At 39.3% G+C, this 18,497-nt stretch overlaps 1 protein-coding gene across 2 annotated transcripts in view; it reads right to left on the bottom strand.

Annotated features, from left to right (window-relative positions):
- The window catches only part of ROS1 (ROS proto-oncogene 1, receptor tyrosine kinase), a 122,886-nt gene extending 110,046 nt beyond the window's left edge, over nt 1-12,840 (bottom strand). For both annotated transcript variants that reach the window (XM_082633991.1, XM_082633992.1), the window contains exons 1-3: nt 12,640-12,840; nt 3,399-3,443; nt 1,251-1,310 (exon numbers count right to left, since the gene is read on the bottom strand). In XM_082633991.1, coding sequence (XP_082490117.1) covers nt 1,251-1,310; nt 3,399-3,443; nt 12,640-12,762 — 228 coding nt within the window. In that variant the 5' untranslated portion in view covers nt 12,763-12,840. The remainder of the gene's footprint in view (nt 1-1,250; nt 1,311-3,398; nt 3,444-12,639) is intronic.
- Between the last annotated feature and the right edge of the window lie 5,657 nt (nt 12,841-18,497).

Genomic DNA, 18,497 nt, shown 5'->3' with positions numbered 1-18,497 from the left:
ACATAGGAGATGTTAATGATGGATTTAAATCTCAATGCTATAATTTGAGTCATTAATAGAAAATGATATTACCTAAAGTTATCATGATCCTAACTGAATTAATCTCTGACTTGAACAACTTGAACAAAGAAACCCGTTTTTTCTTTTTTTTATATAAATTTATTTATTTATTTATTTTTGGCTGCATTGGGTCTTTGTTGCTGGGCATGGGCTTTTCTCTAGTTGCGGCGAGCGAGGGCTGCTCTTTGTTGTGGTGCGCGGGCTTCTCATTGCAGTGGCTTCTCTTGTTGCACAGCACAGGCTCTAGGCACACAGGCTTCAGTAGTTGTGGCACGTGGGCTCAGTAGTTGTGGCTTGCGGGCTCTGGAGCACAGGCTCAGTAGTTTTGGCACACGGGCTTAGTTGCTCCGCGGCACGTGGGATCTTCCTGGACCGGGGCATGAACCCGTGTCCCCTGCATCAGCAGGCAGACTATCAACCACTGTGCCACCAGGGAAGCCCCGCAACCCATTTTTAAATTACAAAATTCTTAGCCATGAGATTGGAGTAATTATAGTGTAACAGGCACTATCCCTAGCAGGGAGATTCGATTATTATCCTCATTTATCGATAAGGAAAGCAAAGTACCAAGGGTGAAGTACCTTAACAAAGTCACACACTAATTGGCAAAGGCAGGATAAATGAAAAATGAAAAATAAAGTACTGGGGATGTATTTCCTATACAAAGTGGAGTAAACCCAGGTGTTTGTGCCCTCTGGATGAGATTGCTACCATGTTCCCTGAAGAGAAACTGAACATGACCCAGGACCCTGTTATCCAAAGTGTGGTCTGGAAACAACAAGCATTGCATCACCTGGGAGCTTGGTACAAGGGCAAAATTTCAGGTCCTGCCCAAAACCTACTGAATCAGAGTCTGCATTTTAGCAAGATCCCTGATATTTGCATATTAAAATTTGAGAAGTGCAGGGCTAGGAAATTTAACAAATACCTAACATTCTACTGAAAGGCCTTTATAATTTGGAGCAACTGGTCATCTCTGGGTTCCATGGTTTGCATTAACTTCCCTCTATCTCCAGTTGCATTAATAATGTTGATCTCATTTTTTCTATTACTATGTATTACTCATACTTTTGCTTTAGAGTCAAGCAAACTAATCGAAAGCCAATGGAAGCTGAAATGGGAATCCTCTTGGAGAACATTTCTCTTAAGGGAAACATTAGTATCAAAACAGAAACATAATTAATACTTACACACTTTAAAGTACAGTTTTCCTGATCTGCAGAGGTCCAAAAATGACATCCTTGGATGCACTACAAGAGACAATAAGAGACAATGATTACTGAAGAAGGATGATTTTTTCTTGTCACCCGAAAGTGCAAATAGTGACATGAAGTTTTTCTGAAATAGAAATCTACCAAGGGATCTGTGGCCTCACAAGGATCAGGACCTTTGGAATTCTAAGCAGAGCTGTCATATTTACAGGCAGACAGGGCTTGGTGTGGCTCAGCATTGCTGAGTGGAGTCCAGCCTGGGGCAGGCAGGCCTGGATCCCAGAGAGCACCAGACCTTCAGGGAACGCACTGTCCATTGGGTGCTTGGCAGCAGGTTAAGTTCAGGACAGCGTGGCATCAAGCATATTATATAGGTCAATGGGGTGTTCTCACACAACAAGCAAAAAGCAAAGCTGGGGACTCAAACAGAAGGCAGCCCATCAAAATCTAAGTAGGTGGACAGTTTGGGAAGTCAGCTGCCCACTAGCTGGCTTTCATCCCTTAGCTGCTCTGAAAACCTGCTTGCAGAGCTGCCCTGGCCTCCTACTGAACAGATTCAGCCAGTTCCTCCTTCCCTTACCTGGTTTGTCTGTGCCTGTGATTGTGTTGACCTTTCCGTCCACAGGCCATGATGACACCTAGATCCCACCTTTTTCTCAGTTCCTTCTACTTTGCCATCTCTTTTTTCCTCTCCTTACTCCTTCTGTGTTTGTGTCCTATCCTCAACTTTTTCTCTTCTCACTCTTCAAGTTCTCCAAGTGAGCTCATCCCCCACCTCAGCTTCAACCTTGCAAGGTGTCAATAACCCCCACATGTGAACCTCAGCTGAGACTCCTTCCGGAGCTCCAGACACAGATTTCCAATTGCTCATTAGATATCTCCATTTAAGTCCCTACAATACCTCAAATTCAGCAAATGAAACGTCAGATTCCTCACTTTCTACCCTCTAATTTGCTCTCTCTCCTGTGTTTCCCATTAGTATGCTTCAATCTTCTGAGCTGCCCGAGCCAGGAACCGGGGTGGCTTCTCTTTCTGCCATCCCCTTGCCCCATGGACAATCCATCATCAAGTCCTATTGACTCACTCCTTCGTTACCTGGATTCTATCTGGGTTCCCCGCTCACTCACTACCCTTGCTTTTCTGTGCCTGCCACCGCTTGCCAACAGCCTCATGAGGGACCTCTCTTGTTTCCACACTTGGAGTGATCTTTTTAAAACAAAACCTAATCATATCCTTCTCTTACCTAAAACCTTATGTGTCACTGAAACCAAATTACCAACATGGTACTCACAGCTCTCCACCACGTGGGCCTGCCTAGCTTGCCAACCTCTTCTACCTGCCATCTCTACACACACGCCCTGTCCTCCAAGCAAGCTGAAATCCTCCTCTTCTCCTGCACCAGTCAAGCTCTCTGAAACCGTTGTGTCTTGGCACGAAGGCTCCCTCTGACCGGTGTACCTCTCCCCTCTAGTCCATCTTTCTAGTTTTAGCCATGCAGGCAAGCAAGTGCTTTTCCTCTTATGTATTCTCTTTGCTCCTCCTACACACTGCTGATCTGACTCTCGCATGGCTGTCTGGCTGTGGTTTTATCCGTGTGTCTGTCTCTCCCACAAGGTTGAGAGTCCTTTAAAACAGAGACCCTATTTTACTCATTTTTACTCTACTACCCAGCACAGTGTCTGGTTTAGTCTTACACTTGGAGTCCCTAAATGCTTGTTGAGTAAATGGATACAGGTGCAGAATAGTGATAAAACCATAAATGTAATTATTAGAAGAACCAGTGGAGATTATCTAATCCAACCCTTTCAGAATACACATACTTTAGTAGTTTTAACTACATCTCAGAAATTTTAAGGAATTTGCCCAAAGTCACATAGCAATGTAGAATCAAAATCATGGTCATGGCTTAGTCCTGTGCTCTTTACACTTCAACACACTGTTCCTGAACTGATGTTTGAATACTCTGTGATTCAGACTTCTCTCTGTTTTCCATCCAGCTTCCTCCATCAGGCACAAATAAATGAGCTTTTATTTAGGAATTATTCTATGATGATCAAAACTGACCATTGTCCCTTTTTTATCAATGCAAACACTATAAAGTCCCAGGAGGTGGAAGAGATTACTCACCGGTTCACTCAGATTGTATGGTGTGCTGACATCAAGCTGTCTGCCCTGAAATGAAGAAGGAAGGAGTGAACACCCCTATCAATCCTGTGTTCAGTATAACTACCCCACCTTTTTTTTAAAGCTTCCTGGAGTAGTGTTGCCTCCTCAGTGTTTTCTAACTGTAAAGTAAGGAGCCAACTGTTTCAAAGTTGTTAAATCAGTCATTTTTAAAACCAGACAAATTGCCAGTGCAAATTAACAGGCATACCTTGGAGATATCGCAAGTTCAGTTCCAGACCACCGAAACAAATAGAATCACACAAATTTTTTGGTTTCCCAGTGCATATAAAAGTTATATTTGCACTACAGTAGTCTATTAAGTGTGCAATAGCACTATGTTTAAAAAACATAATGTGCATACCTTAATTTAAAATACTTTATTCCTAAAAAATGCTAACCATCATCAGACAACACAAGGTTACCACAAATCTTCAATTTGCAAAAAACTGCAATATATGCAGACTGCAGTAAAAAGAAGTATGCCTGTCTAAGATGTAATGCTTAAGGACTCTGCAGAAATGATAAAGATGGGAGTTGGGGTGTAGACAAAAGGAGTAGTTAAGAACAATGGAGAGGTTCTACATAGTATTAAATAAGTCTGTGAATTAGTCAATTAATCAAGGACTGCTGGATTAGAGATGAATTATGTTTGCATTTTTCTTTCTTATTTTTTTAAGAGACTGAAACAACCATTGACTGCATTTAATTAACATTATATAACAGACTATACAAAAAATATTCATATTCCAACCTAACTCTGTATACATTTGCATTCATTACACACAAGGTAAAAATGTGGGCATTTCCCTAGGCAAGAGTTTTCAAGGTGTATCTCTTTCTTGTGTTTCCGTATTTATTATTTTGGATTTTTTTTTGATAATGGAAAAACTATTTTCCTCCATCCAAGAAATTGCTCCCAATATAGAAATCATTAGTGAGCTTGGATATGAAATTCAGAAGTGGGAAAATGAAGTCATAAGCTAAACAGACTATTTGATCATGAGATTAATAACCTGAAGCCCAGAAGCAACTTGATTTTGTTCCTTATAAAGTCTCATGTACTAATATGAATAGTACATCTTAATTCTCATGGCTATGCAGTATTTGGGGTTTATATAGCCAGTCAGTCTCCAACTCTTTAGCAAAGGGATTTTCAGAAGTTCTGGTAACAAAAGAGTTAATGGAATGGCATTACTATTAAAAGATTTATGCTAACCAGGTGTTTGAGTTGGTTGAAAAGTCGACCATTTAACATATAACCATTCTGTTGTAAATACTGTACCACCAGAAGACAGATGAAATAGTTTTGTATAAAACTATGGTTTAAAAAACAATAAGGGTAATGAAAAAAACATTATGTTCAAATTTTCTTGAGTAAATTGCCAACCACATGACCCGGAGAATGCCACAATGTCCTGATACCAGCAACTCACTTAAATTGTCTCATGCAGAGACAAAGGTGGTACTGGGGGCTTTAAAACATAAATATAGGATATGCATACCCGAAACAGATTGATGACTATGCTAATCACGTATACAATTATATGTGTCATGTGCAAAAACTCATTCAAAGGACTCCAAGGTTATGGTGGCCTATACCATCATACTTAGAGACTTTCAGTTTGTCTGAATAATGACTTTAAGACTGTTAACCCTGTCGCCTTCACACTATTTCGCTGGAAATCCTGCCTGTTTGGGAATACTGTGGTTTTTCAGGCTTACAGTCTGGAGCTTGCTTTATACAAACTAACCACTAAAAATGGGGGTGGGGGGCTTTTCATGAAATGAGCATTATAGGAACTAACCTCTGGGTTAAATACTACAATCATTCACAGGTGGGATTAACGGGGGTTTCGTAACTTTCCATGAAGGGATTTACATATGCCTAAAGGAAGCCACTGCTGAAACAGGTTGTTTTTTCCTTTGGGGCAGGGGCGGGGTGTTAGGGGGTTGGGTGTGCAATTTTCACTAAGCAGGGAAGTAACCGTATCTGTTCATGGTTACAGAGCTGTTGTGCTTTTAAGTATCCGTATCCATCTTCCTGCTCTACTCTTGGATCTCACAAATGAAACAACTTGTAGGTGACTACTAGAGCCTGCTACTGTAAAATGAAACAGAAAACCACCCATTGTCATCAAGAGTTACTAGATTCCCCTCTGGCTTTCTCATGAATCACCAAGTTAAATGTACAGTCACAACCCAGAAATTTCTAGATTGTTCACAAATGCCCAATAGGTCAAGCGTGGTGAATGTTTAACAGCATTTCAGTTGAAGACCATCCTCTCTTCATTCACACAGTCATGGCATCATCTTTTTTTGCCAATAGTTCATTGAAGTCAGGGTGTTTTTTTTTTCTTAAAACAAACCAAAACTAAAGTCCCATTTTTCTCATAGATAGATATGAGATTGATATTAATTTTTAAAAGCCCAATTTGCAGACACATTCTAGGCTTTACACAGAGGCAGTGTGTATGTACACATGTGTGCAAGCAAGTACAGCAGCTGCCATGTGTCAAAATGGGGATCAGGCCTTCTAGCCCTGCCTGATGGCACATGGCATCTTTCTGTTTTAAAAGCAGTCTTATTAAGAACAGAGGAAAAATACAAATTCAGAATTTTTCTTATAGTAAAACAACAGATTACTCTGTTTATTTCTCACATTTTCACAAATTTTAAGAACTTTTTTGTGCTGGAGGAAAATAAAAGAAATGGAAACTAAGGTGGGAAAAGTCTATAAATTGTCCATCCTGTCCCTGGTCATTTTTGAGTGGAGACCTTCATGAGCAGAAGGACTTACAAAGGATGGCAATGCTGAGTCTATGATAATCAGATATGCACCCGAATAGCCTTACATGGATATGATCTAATTGTCAACCTGCCTCACTCATTGACTTAGAATTATAGGCAGAGGAAAAGTAAGTGAATATTTTTAGTAACTCTAATTGGTACTGAGCAGAACCTCCCCTTAAAAGTTGCTGAATTCGAACCATTGAATTGGAGAGGTGATTAATTCAGCAAGGAGCATGCTATCTGTCCTGGGCTGACCCAGCACTACAAGCAAGATACGTTCCAAGAGACAATCGAAAATCTATAGGGGCTTGGGAGGTGGCTTAAGCATCTGTTGTGGCCTTCCAAACAGTCTGTGCTTTTCAGAGGGAAGAGAAAAGGGTCCATTACTGAGTTTGTGGAGCCCTCTCTCTCCCTTCCACGTAAGCACCATCCATTTTGCTCTCCACTCTCTCCAGCATCTAGAACGGTGCCAGAGGGATAATGAGTGTTAAATAACTATAAGCTGAAGGAATAAATCCATGAATTCAACATGGCCTACTACTCAGGAATGGTCCAGAAGTCATGTCTCTTGGAAACATCATCCAGTGACCTAGCGTCATGGGGGTTTACTTGAGAAGTAATCAGACACAGGAACCAAAGGACAAATGTTGAATTTTTCCCTCTCATTTGATGTGTAAGTAGAGATTCCTCTAGGGCTTCCCTGGTGGCGCAGTGGTTGAGAGTTCACCTGCCGATGCAGGGGACTCGGGTTTGTGCCCTGGTCCGGGAAGATCCCACATGCCACGGAGCGGCTGGGCCCGTGAGCCATGGCCTCTGAGCCTGCACTTCCGGAGCCTGTGCTCTGCAACAGCAGAGGCCACAACAGTGAGAGGCCCGCGTACCGCAAAAAAAAACCCAAAAAACTGTATCTTTTAGATTAATTGTGCAAGCACATATTCACAGTTCTTTGTTTTCATAATTTTGTTCAAAATGAAGCCTTTGATTCCCCTTTGTGTGACTGAAACACAACCATATACAACCAAGTGTAAGATGGTGAATTTGCAATTGAATTTTTTCCTACCCCTTCAAAAAAAATCAGGGTTAGCTCATAAAACCAAAAAGGTAGATGCTGGGTAGTTTTTAAACAATAAAGCAACAGATGTTTCTTGATGACCATAAAGTCACACTGTAACAGTATTAAGTCCTTCTGTTGGCAGCTCTCAAAATTAAATTTAACAGGTTGAATGGCGTGCCCATAAATGGTCTTGGGCAAGGTAGCTTCCTGAGTTGGGTCTAGGGGGTTCTGATGAAGCAGATTTGTCAACCCTCTTTCCTGATCTCCACTCCCTCTCCATCCCCTTCCCCCTCATTACCACAGCTAACATTAGTGAGTGATTCCCACATTCCAGCCACTCTTCTTGGTGTTTTACACTGTCTTATTTAACGTCCCAACAACCCTATTCAACAGGTACTATTGCTAATTCCATTGTGCAGCTGATAACCAGGGAAGTTTTGTAAATTGTCCAAGAGTTAGGATTTGAATACGGCACAGAGCCTCCGTACCTGTGCTCCAGAGCCTCCAGAGCCTGTGCTCTTAACCAAAGCACAGATGCTGCCTGTAGTCTGCACCAAATTCCTCACGTTGGACTTAGGATCCTCGTCGTTTAACTTAGTTCCACCTGCTCCAATTACCTGCTTGAAAGACACAATCCCAGTCCCGGATCTTAAAAACTCAACCCAACACCTACTTCTTGGCATAAGCTTTTCTATCTTGCCCGCCTCAGCCGGAACTAATTTCATTCTTTACTTCCTACCCTAATAATGAAACAGAGCAGAATGATCTGTATTTTAATCCCACATATGATATTTGCTCCTGATGTCATATTTTGAAAGTTACCTATGCTGTTTAAACTTAGTATTCTCATCTGAAACATAAGTAGGATAATATTAATAAACATAAAGTTCTGTGAGGATTCAATTAAATCATATATTCATTATTATAGTACAGTGCCAGGTGCTTAGGAATCTAATATTAATATTATGTGCAAATTTGCTATAAACAGCCTTTTGCAGACATATCGTTAGTTATGCAATAATCTCTTCAGATAAATTTCTTGATGTTCAGTGTTAAAAGTATATTTTCTCTTTTAATTTTGACATTTATTAACCCACTGTTTTCTAGAAATCTATCAACTTACATCCTAGCCAACAGCACATGAAAGTCCCAGCTTATCCAAACTTGGCCAACTGTAAAATTTTTTATCTCTGCCAATCTGGTAGAAGAAAATTGATAATTCATTCTTTCTGTGCAATTCTATGGTTGCTGTGAGGTTGAACATTTTTCACATGTTTTTAACCATTCATAGTTCTTCTTTTTTAAAGTCTTCATGTTCTAAACTTAATTTAAATACTCCTATATATATATATATATATATATATATATATATGAGTTGGTAAAATTGTGTTTATCATACTTTTTTCCATTCTTTGGCTTTGTTTTTATTGTCTCCCGTTTATTGTCATATAGTTAGTTTCTAGCAGTTGAATTTATTAATAATTTCTTTTAGTGATCCTGGATTTTTGAAGCAGGCTTCTTAAGGCATTCCCATTCCAAGATTATAGAAATATTCATCCCTAATTTATTCTAATATTTTTATAGGATGAGGTCTTGTTTTGGTTTTGCTATTTGTCTGTTTGTATTTAAATCATATCTTTTTTTAAATGCCTCCTGGAATTTATTTGAATCTGGTAGTGATGTAGGAGTTGGATTTTTTTAATCCTTTTTTAAAACTTTTGTTTTTTAAGCAGCTTTAGGTTTACAGCAGAATTGAGATTATTAAGGTACAGAGATTTCCCATAAACTCCCTTTCCCCACACATGCATAGCTTCCCCCATTATCAACACCACTCACCAGACTAGTACATTTTTTAGTAAGGACGAACCTACATTTGCATAACCATAATCACCCGAAGTCCACATTTTACCTTACCTTCACTCTTGGTGTTTGGACAAAAGTATAATGAGATATATCCCTCATTATGATATCAATACCATACAGAGTATTTTCACTGCTCTAATAATCCTCTGTGTTCTACCTGTTCATCTCCCCCTAGCCCAACGCCATCCCTCTCAACCCCGATCTTTCCAGTATCTCCATAGTTTTGCCTTTTCCAGAATGTCATACAGTTGGAATCATACAGTATGCAGCCTTTTCAGATTGGCTTCTTTCACTTAGTAATATGCATTTAAGTTTCCTCCATGTCTTTCATGGCTTGATAGCTCGTTTCTTTTTAGCTTAGAATAATATTCCATTTCCTGGATTGCCGCAGTTTACTTATTCTTTCGCCTGCTGAAGGAAGGAGTTATTTTTCATTCTAAATGGATGGCCCCACTTTGGTTTGAAGGATCATCTTTATCATATTCCACACTCCCTTATGTACATGGTATTGTTTCTGGAGTATATTCTGTTTTACTGGCTTGCCTATTCCTATACCAGTACAAATTTGCTAATTTCTGGATATTTTATGGAATTTTTAGATTATGGTTTTGTTCCATTTTCTTGTTATACAGTTACATATTGATATACAGGAAAGGTATTGATGTTAGTACATTTTTTTAAACAGGACAACCTTCTGAATCCTATAGTTTCTAATAGTCTGTTTTTGAATTGAGTTGATACTTGTAAAAGAGCACTTCTGAACACTAGTCCCTCAGCTGTTCAGATTTGTTACTCAAAAAAAGAGTTTTGTTGCCAAAGAAGATCAGAAAATTGTGATTAAACAAAACCATTAATATGCGGTTGTGTCCTGTAGGTCTACAAAAAGAGGGTATAGCAAAAAGCCTTTCCATAAATTATTTGACCATGAATCTCTTTTGTTTCTTTTTTTTTTTTTTTTTTGTGGTACACGGGCCTCTCACTGTTGTGGCCTCTCCCGTCGCGGAGCACAGGCTCCGGACGCGCAGGCTCAGCGGCCATGGCTCACAGGCCCAGCCGCTCTGCGGCATGTGGGATCTTCCTGGACCGGGGCACGAACCCGTGTCCCCTGCATCGGCAGGCGGACTCTCAACCACTGCGCCACCAGGGAAGCCCTGTTTCTTTTTTATAAAGGATCTCACAATACTAGTGTTCTGAAGAACATTATTTTTTGTTCTCTGCAGCACATGGCATATGTAATTTTAAAATATCAGGTCAGTTAATACACTCAACTAATACATACAGATTCCTCCATTAATGTAAAACCCATGCTCAAGCATAGAACGCTGATTTGTGCATTTTGGGCAGCAATTCTAACATTCCTTTGTACAAGACTCTTTTGTTTCTTTTTAAAAGACAAAGATGCCTCAATATCAAGAACCACCCAGTGAGAATAATATAATATACATCCAATTAGAGTCTCAGAAGGCAAGAAAAGGATATAGTAGAGACAACCTTATGAGAAATGATGACTAATAATTTTCTAGAAATTTTGAAATACATGAATTAGCAGTTATAGGAAGTATGTTGTATACCCAGCATGATAAAGCAAAAAAATTTTAATTAAAAAAAAAAAAGGACCACTCAGTGAAATCGAAGATGACCTTCATAGCGAAAATCCAGGCTAAAAAGGATAGCACAGAAAAAAATTCAAACAGTGAAATAAACTCAAGCACTTTTCTATATCTTTCCTCTGACCCATGGCTCCGTTCACTGTTCTTGCACCGAGGTTTTGTCCCCCCAGCCCCGTGTGGGGGGCCCAGATGGAGGACATGATTACTGTCAGATTGGCAGACTGGGTCTTCTGCCACTGCCGCATCAGCTGTGCCTTTCTCTGTAGGTGGTGAACGGAAGGCAACTCGGCAAAGGACAGACTGTCTACTCCTCCTGCCAAGCCCTGAAATCAAGGAGCCCACACACAAAATAAGACAGAACTAAGCTTAGCTAAAAAATAAAACAAATAGAATAAGAGAAACAACCAACATCAGTTTTGATAGTAGGGAAATTAATAAACAAATTACAGTGGTACATTCATATGATGGAATATTCTAAATATATTAAGGGTCCTGTTTCCATAAAAACTTCAGGGTATAGGAGAAAACCCACCATGTAATGCTCAGTGAAAAAGCTGGGTACACAACTGTGTGAAAAATTATATACATATTTGAGGGAAAACACTGAAAGAAAATACAATCATAGGTTAATAGTGGTGGAATTATAGGATTTTTTTCTTTTATTCTTCTCTAGCTCTTCTCTTATAAATATTTTACAATTAATATGTTCTGTTATAATCAGAGAAAATTTTTTAATTTTTTAATAAAGAAAACATTTAATAGTCCCATTTTTCCATGTTTAAAATTAGATTACAACTGTAAAAACCTAAAGCACACAATTCTACATTTGTAGCAGTGAAGTCTTCAGCAAAGATTTATATAAAATACCAAACTTTTAAAAAAATGTGCTATTAACCATAGTAAGCCTAAGTAGTGTTTTAAACTATAGTTTAAATTAAGCCAAGAGTGTAACACAAATGTTTCTTTTTTATTCTACCATAGACTTCTATCTCCAATACCTCAGCATAATAGTGAATATTGTATTTAGTACTTTTATTATTTTTAAAAGTATGACTATAAGTATTGTCACATGTAAGCTATCATGCTATTTCCTTTGTCTTTAGATAAGAAGAGTGTATCTTTCCCTGGCTAGAATGTATTTGGTTTTTAAAGTTGATTCAGTGACTGTTTTAAGCACAACTAAGTCAAAATAACTGAAAAGACATGAAACTATATATAGGAGGAATGACACCCAGAAATGAGAAGGAAATCATAAATGTCCCACAAAACTCACCAAAAGAATTACAAATGCACAGATAGAAAGGAATTTACAAACAATTCTGTCTTTTAATAATAATTATTATATATAAATATATAATACATAAAATAATATATAAATATATAATAACTAATAGTAAGATAAAATGTTCTCTGTGGCACCTACATCTGCTTCCCTCATCATCCACCTCCCGATACAGTCATCCATCCACAATATAAATAGTACTGCTGCCTGCAATTAGAAGGCATTGCCCTGTGGCTGAACCTATTTCATGCTTCAAGACAAATATAAATGATTTTGTAATAAACGAGTTTAACTGATATTTTTTAAGGTGTGCAAAATTGATTTTATTTAAGCCTCATTTACCCGAAACCCATGCCCCCCCTGCAAAAAAAAAAAAAAAAGATCTATGAACAGATAACTTAAAGAAATAAAGTAGCTCTGCCCTACCTTCTGTAACGACTAATGTTCCTAACTTATTCTGGAAAAAAGAATCTTTCTTGCCTTGCTACCAACTTCTCATGAGAAAACTTCTCATAAAGATAAAATAATTCAAGCATTTGTAACAAGCTGAATTCTACATGTTCTAGTTTCTACAAAGACAAATATTAGACCAGGAAAACTTACCAGGTTAGTTACACATGACTTTAGGCAGCTGTTTAAAATTGTACACTGTACCACAGAAATCCATATGCAGCCAAGAGTCATAAAATTGACAAGTTTCAGAACAAGCCAGTAAATGTTCTTCATCACTTCACCAATGGCGGATTCTTAGATGAACTTTCTTCTCATTTTCTCCATTTAGCTATCTGAATTCTTTGGGTTTCATCACTTCCGTTGAAAGAGTGGCCGGTGGATTTTTTGGGTTTGTTTTGATGTGTTGGAATATCTTTGCCTTTTAAAATAGTGTTTAGACCTTTTAATCCTAGATAGCTTGTATCATTCCCATAATAGCTATTTCATAACGTAGCTTCCTTTTACTCCCATAAAGAAAGTCACCCACTGCGTAAAGGTTAGGTCTTAGGAGAGTGCTTCACATGGAAAGTAAACAAAGTAGAGACCGCAAATTGCATTTCAGCAAGCATGTGACACGTGCAGCCTGAGACGGGATCAGATTCGGTGGATCCTCCACCACTTCACTTCTTTGAGGTTTGTTCAGCTACGCAGGAAATTGGGTTTTGACCCTCTATGCTTTAGCAAACAGTAATACTATTCTAATAATGAATTATCAAAAAAACCAAAGCGCCCAAATCAAATGATGCAGCAGAGAGAGAAAACAGAACCCTTCGAAACCAAATATATATTTCAAAATGAAAAAGCAAACAAAGCTGCAATTAATAGACAAATACTCTTGAGGGTTAGCTAAAGACAAGGAAGTTTGTTAGAGCGCTTTCAGAACTTCACTACATATTAACTAAAACACAGCCTTATCAGGTCTATTGAGACAGAACTGAAACCAGCCACCACAGAAACCTAAGATATGTCCCAGTGTAACAGCCCTGAAAAGGAAATATTGTACAAATTTCAGTCAACCCAGCATCAAGATAAAGTTTAAGCCTGAAACAAAGAATTTGAAATTTGCAATGTACAGAAGTGAGTCATTCTGGATAGCTACGTTTTAGATTGCTGAGGGTTAACTCTTTAAGGCTAGATATTTTCGTGTTGGTGTTCTTTCTTATGACAATCTGAAATACCAAATCAACTTCCTTGTCTTCTTAAATAAATTATACTAATGTAACTTAAGCTTTTCTTAATGGCATGAAGTTCTCATTGTGAGCAACATCCGCATGAGGGTTTGTTTTGAGCTGAACATCTTTTAGTAAATGCTAACCAAATCGGTGAACAACATAAAGAAGAACGGTACTGACTCCAGAACTGACCCCTAAAACCTGTTCTCTTGAAAAAATTCCCCACTGTCTGCCTGCTCTTTGTTCATTTTCTGCATTTTAAAGAACGTAGATTAAAGAATATGCAACTCTTCAACTTCTTGGTCAAAGGATATGGCCATCTTTCTACAAAAGCATTTTTAAATCACAGAATAAACTACCTTGCCTAAGGGATTTTCTCATCCCAACAAAATTTATCTTCTTCACTGTGCCACCAGTGCCTTTGTCTTATTAGCACAAATAATATTTGTAACTTTTACTTCACTAACAAAGTGGACCACTAAGTACTTCCTTGAAAACCTAAATACATTCTTTACTCTCACTTGATCTAATTCTTTGGTGGGGTGTGGAAAAGAAGTATCCTTACAATATCAAGACTTGTGCTTATTCTGGTTTGGGGAATCTAACCGGTACATAGATTTACACTTGTGAAAAATGGAGTATGTTCAAAGATATTTGTTGTAGAATTAATTATATTAGCAAAAGACTTGAAACAACCTAAAAGTTCAATAGTATAATACTGGATCAACCAATTCACACATCTTCTCCAGGTGCTTTCTCCAAATAGACTTATTTGGACTCCTTCACAACATAATAGTCTCCAGGCAATTGGATGGCTTACATGGTGGCTTAGAGCTTTGGTAAAAGTGTGCCAGTGTTAAGCTGTATTGACTTCCATGATTCAGCTTTAGAAATCATGCAGCTACTTGTGCTCCATTTTACTAATTACCAGAGAGGCACAAAACTGCCTAGATTCAAGAAGAGGGGGATTAGACCCTACCTTTTGATGTGGGAATAGCAGAGTCCTAGAAGAACATATAAGAGGAAGAGATCATTGCACCACCTTCGGAAAATAAAATCTGCCACCATACAGGCAATCATTGTTGGGATGGTTCTGAAATGCAGAAATTTAAGTTACCACAGTTTAGTTAAATAATAATACAGTTCAAACTTCAGTTAGCCCAATATGTTAACTGTAACTATTGTGCATTAAATACAAACTTCTCTGCTATCTCTGCAGTCCACAAATCAGGTGTATGTAACAGATGCACATTATGATCAGATACCAATTATGTCACTTCTTTCGTAGTCTGTCAGTGATTGGCCACTCACTGCACATCTGTTATTCAATTCTTACACAGACAGCAAAGCATGTTGTTGTGTTGCCTCCCTGTCTTCCAGTGGTAAATCCACATGACATTTTACAAAATGATGTTTAGAAAAAATGGATAATTGAAAAAAGGGAATTGGCCAACAAAGATAAAAATGCAGCAAAGAAACAAAAAGTGATAAAACTGGAAGTGATGTTTGAATCAAATGTAAATGGAGGATTTGACACCAAAAACAAGGCAACAAAAGCAAAAACAAGGCGAACTACATCAAACTAAAAAGTTTCTGCATAGCTAAGTAACCCATCAACAAAATGAAAAAGCAACCTACAGAATGAGAAAATATTTGCAAATCATGTATCTGACAAGGCGTTAATATTTATTTGTAATGTCTGAGTTTTGTACCATGTGTACATATTACAGTTTCAAAAAATAAATTTTAAATAATAATTTTTTAAATATTCTGCATGAAACTTTAAAAGTATAAGACTTACAACCTCAAATTCATCTCAAGTTAAAATAGGATACTCTAAATACATGGCAAGAGCTCACATCAAACAAGTTCCTCCAAAATGTCTTTGAACAAAATTTTAGTGCATGCATTAAAAATTTTATTCTAACAAAGAAGACTTAAACTCCTATAAAATCCCTTAGACTAAATCGACTTTCCCATGGGATCAGTTTGCAATTAACAGATCACATTCTGGGGCTTCCCTGGTGGTGCAGTGGTTGAGAGTCCGCCTGCTGATGCAGGGGACACGGGTTCGTGCCCCAGTCCAGGAAGATCCCACATGCCGCGGTGCGGCTGGGCCCGTGAGCCATGGCCGCTGAGCTTGCGCGTCCGGAGCCTGTGCTCCGCAACGGGAGAGACCACAACAGTGAGAGGCCCTCGTACCGGAAAAAAAAAAAAAAAAAAAGGAGATCACATTCTGAAACAATTGCCTTGTTCATAGATTGAATCAGTGAGGTGGCACTGTGAAAGGAGAAATTGTTAAAAACATTCCTTTATTCTAATCCTGCTTCATTAGAATAAGCTATACAGATGGTTAGCAACAGAATAGATTTGATGTGATCAAATACATCGGGGTTTTGAAATTATATTTATTGAAAATATACAATGTATATCCTCAAACTCAGTTGCACTCTATCAGCACCACATAACTCCAGGGAAATAAAATTTTACAATCATCAAAAGGAGCCCCAAAGAAGGATCTTTTACACTATTAGGCTTGAGAAGGGCCATGTTGTCAGAGGAACCACTGACTAAAACCGCTGGTCCCGGCCAGACCCTTATAGTAACCACTTGCATGAATTATCTTACAATAGGAAGTCCTGGTAAGGAATGTGGAACTAACAAGCCACCACCAACCGGAAGAATTCGGGAAAGGTCAAAAGGAGAGAGGAGATACCAGTCCATATGTCCTACCAACCTCCCAGAATCATCCTCGCTGGTTTCCATCTTGGTGGAGCAATGTGCACGCCACCAGGAAGGACCCTGAGTCAGAGTGATTGGCCAGAGAAAACCCAGAAGCTAACCCAATTACCATAAAAGCCGAGACTGCGAGCCACGTGGCAGAGTAGATCTCCTGGGTTCCCTTACCCTGCTGATCCCCACCTGGGCTCCCCTTCCCAAAAAAGCCTCTTGCTTTGTCAACATGTGTGTCTACTCAGACGATTCATTTCCGAGTGTTAGACAAGAGCCCACTCTCGGGCCCTGGAAGGGGTCCGCCTTCCTGCAACAAGACTGGTCTCAACTTTGTAAAATAAAACGAAAAAAAGAAAATGGATGCAAATGTACCAAAGTATTTTTCTCTGAGTGGTGGGGAGAGAGAGAGGGAGGGAGGGAGCGAGGGAGGAAGAAAACTTTCTGTTTCTTGTCTGCAAGACATTCATTACAATAAGAGTGCGTTACTTTCATCACAGTCTTTAGAGGTTTCTTCATGTGCATTTCACAGCATCTTCCCTGTCTGCTCCCCTGATCCCCTGCACCCATGACCCCCAGCTTCTCACAGGTGAACTGACTCACCAGTACCCCCAGGTTGGGCTCTCAATCCTACCATTGGCCAGAATTTAAGACACCCTCATTCATAGTTGAAGTAGGCACCAAGTCAGTTTTGCTGGATTTCTCACTTTAACTTTGTGATTCACTTCCATTTATTGAGTTTCTGCCAGAGTCTGGGTTTCCATAAACTTCTAGTAGCAACTCCAAATTTGTATCTTCACAAATAATCTTTTTCTTGATACCTGGTTCCCATGAATGGGCTGCTGGCTGAAATTTCTCCAGTTAGAGCCAGTGGCCTCCAAGGCAAATACCTGTGTTCCACTGAGCACTCCTTCCAGCCACCCCTGACAAAAGCATTGCTTTTTATTTGTCAACTCTCCCAAGTATTTGCACTTTTTGAGCCTTTTCAATCTAATTGAGACTAAAAGGCATTGTGTTTTCATGGAAGATACTTCCAGAGATTGAAACTAGATACTGGATGACCACTTAACCATTTTACCTAAAGCTAGCCCTCAAGTGAAAACTACTTTTGTAATAAAGTTGAGAGGTTTTCAAATACAAAATCAGGCCCTCTTCTCCCAGCCTCCAGATCAGAGGACCCAGAATCTATAACAGGGTTTTCACATTCCTCTCCCTCAAGAGTGGCCCCAACCTTTGTTCTTAATGAAGCTTCTCCAACCCCTGAGGAGCTGGGGCCCAGGAACCCCACAGTATCCCATGGTACCACCAGTGACCTTGCAGACTGCCATACTCACCACCAGCAGCCCATCTTGGGCCAGAATTGCTGCTGTTTCAAACCCTACTCCAGGCATGAGATACATGGACAGAGCCAAGAAAGCAACTGCCGAAGGACAGACGGTGGGCAGAGGACAGGAAAGCACAGATGCATCTTGTTGAGGCAGGAAACCTCAATGGGCAATGGGAGCAGGTGAGGGAGGCAGTGACTTTGACCCCTGAGAACCAAGCCGGAGACTTTTATCTTGTAATAAAGGACTTTAAGAAATGTGTGATTATAATTATAATTATTAAGCTGTGAGTGACGTGGGAAAAACTCCAACATTGGCATTATTACAGATATTGAGAAACCAATTTAAAAAAGGAGGGGGGGCAGAATAGGAAGCCTTACTAACAACTAATTATGTTGCAGGAGAATGGGGCATGGAGGATGGTCATGTCCCAGGTCTCTGGCGAGTTCCTGGAATGGGCCACCAAGTGAGGGTCCCTGGCTCTGCGCAGGAAAGAAGTCAAGAGTGAGCCATAGTAAAGTGAAAGCAAAGTTTATTTAGAGAGATACACATTCCGTAGGCAGGATGCGGTCTGTCTCAGAGGTGAGAGCGGCCCCGGGTTGCAGGGGTGGTTAGTTTTTATGGGCTGAGTAACTTCATAGGCTGTCAAGTGGGAGAAATATTCTAACTAAATATCTTGGAGAAGGGGCAGGGATTTCCAGGAATTGGAGCACCACCCAATTTTTTTTTTTTTTTAACATCT

The sequence above is a fragment of the Mesoplodon mirus genome (assembly GCF_964341445.2).
Source record: "Mesoplodon mirus genome assembly, chromosome: 10".
Taxonomy (NCBI): Eukaryota; Metazoa; Chordata; class Mammalia; order Artiodactyla; family Ziphiidae; genus Mesoplodon; species Mesoplodon mirus.
The sequence above is the reverse complement of the archived record's forward strand: the minus strand, read 5'-3'. Positions and strand labels throughout refer to the sequence as shown.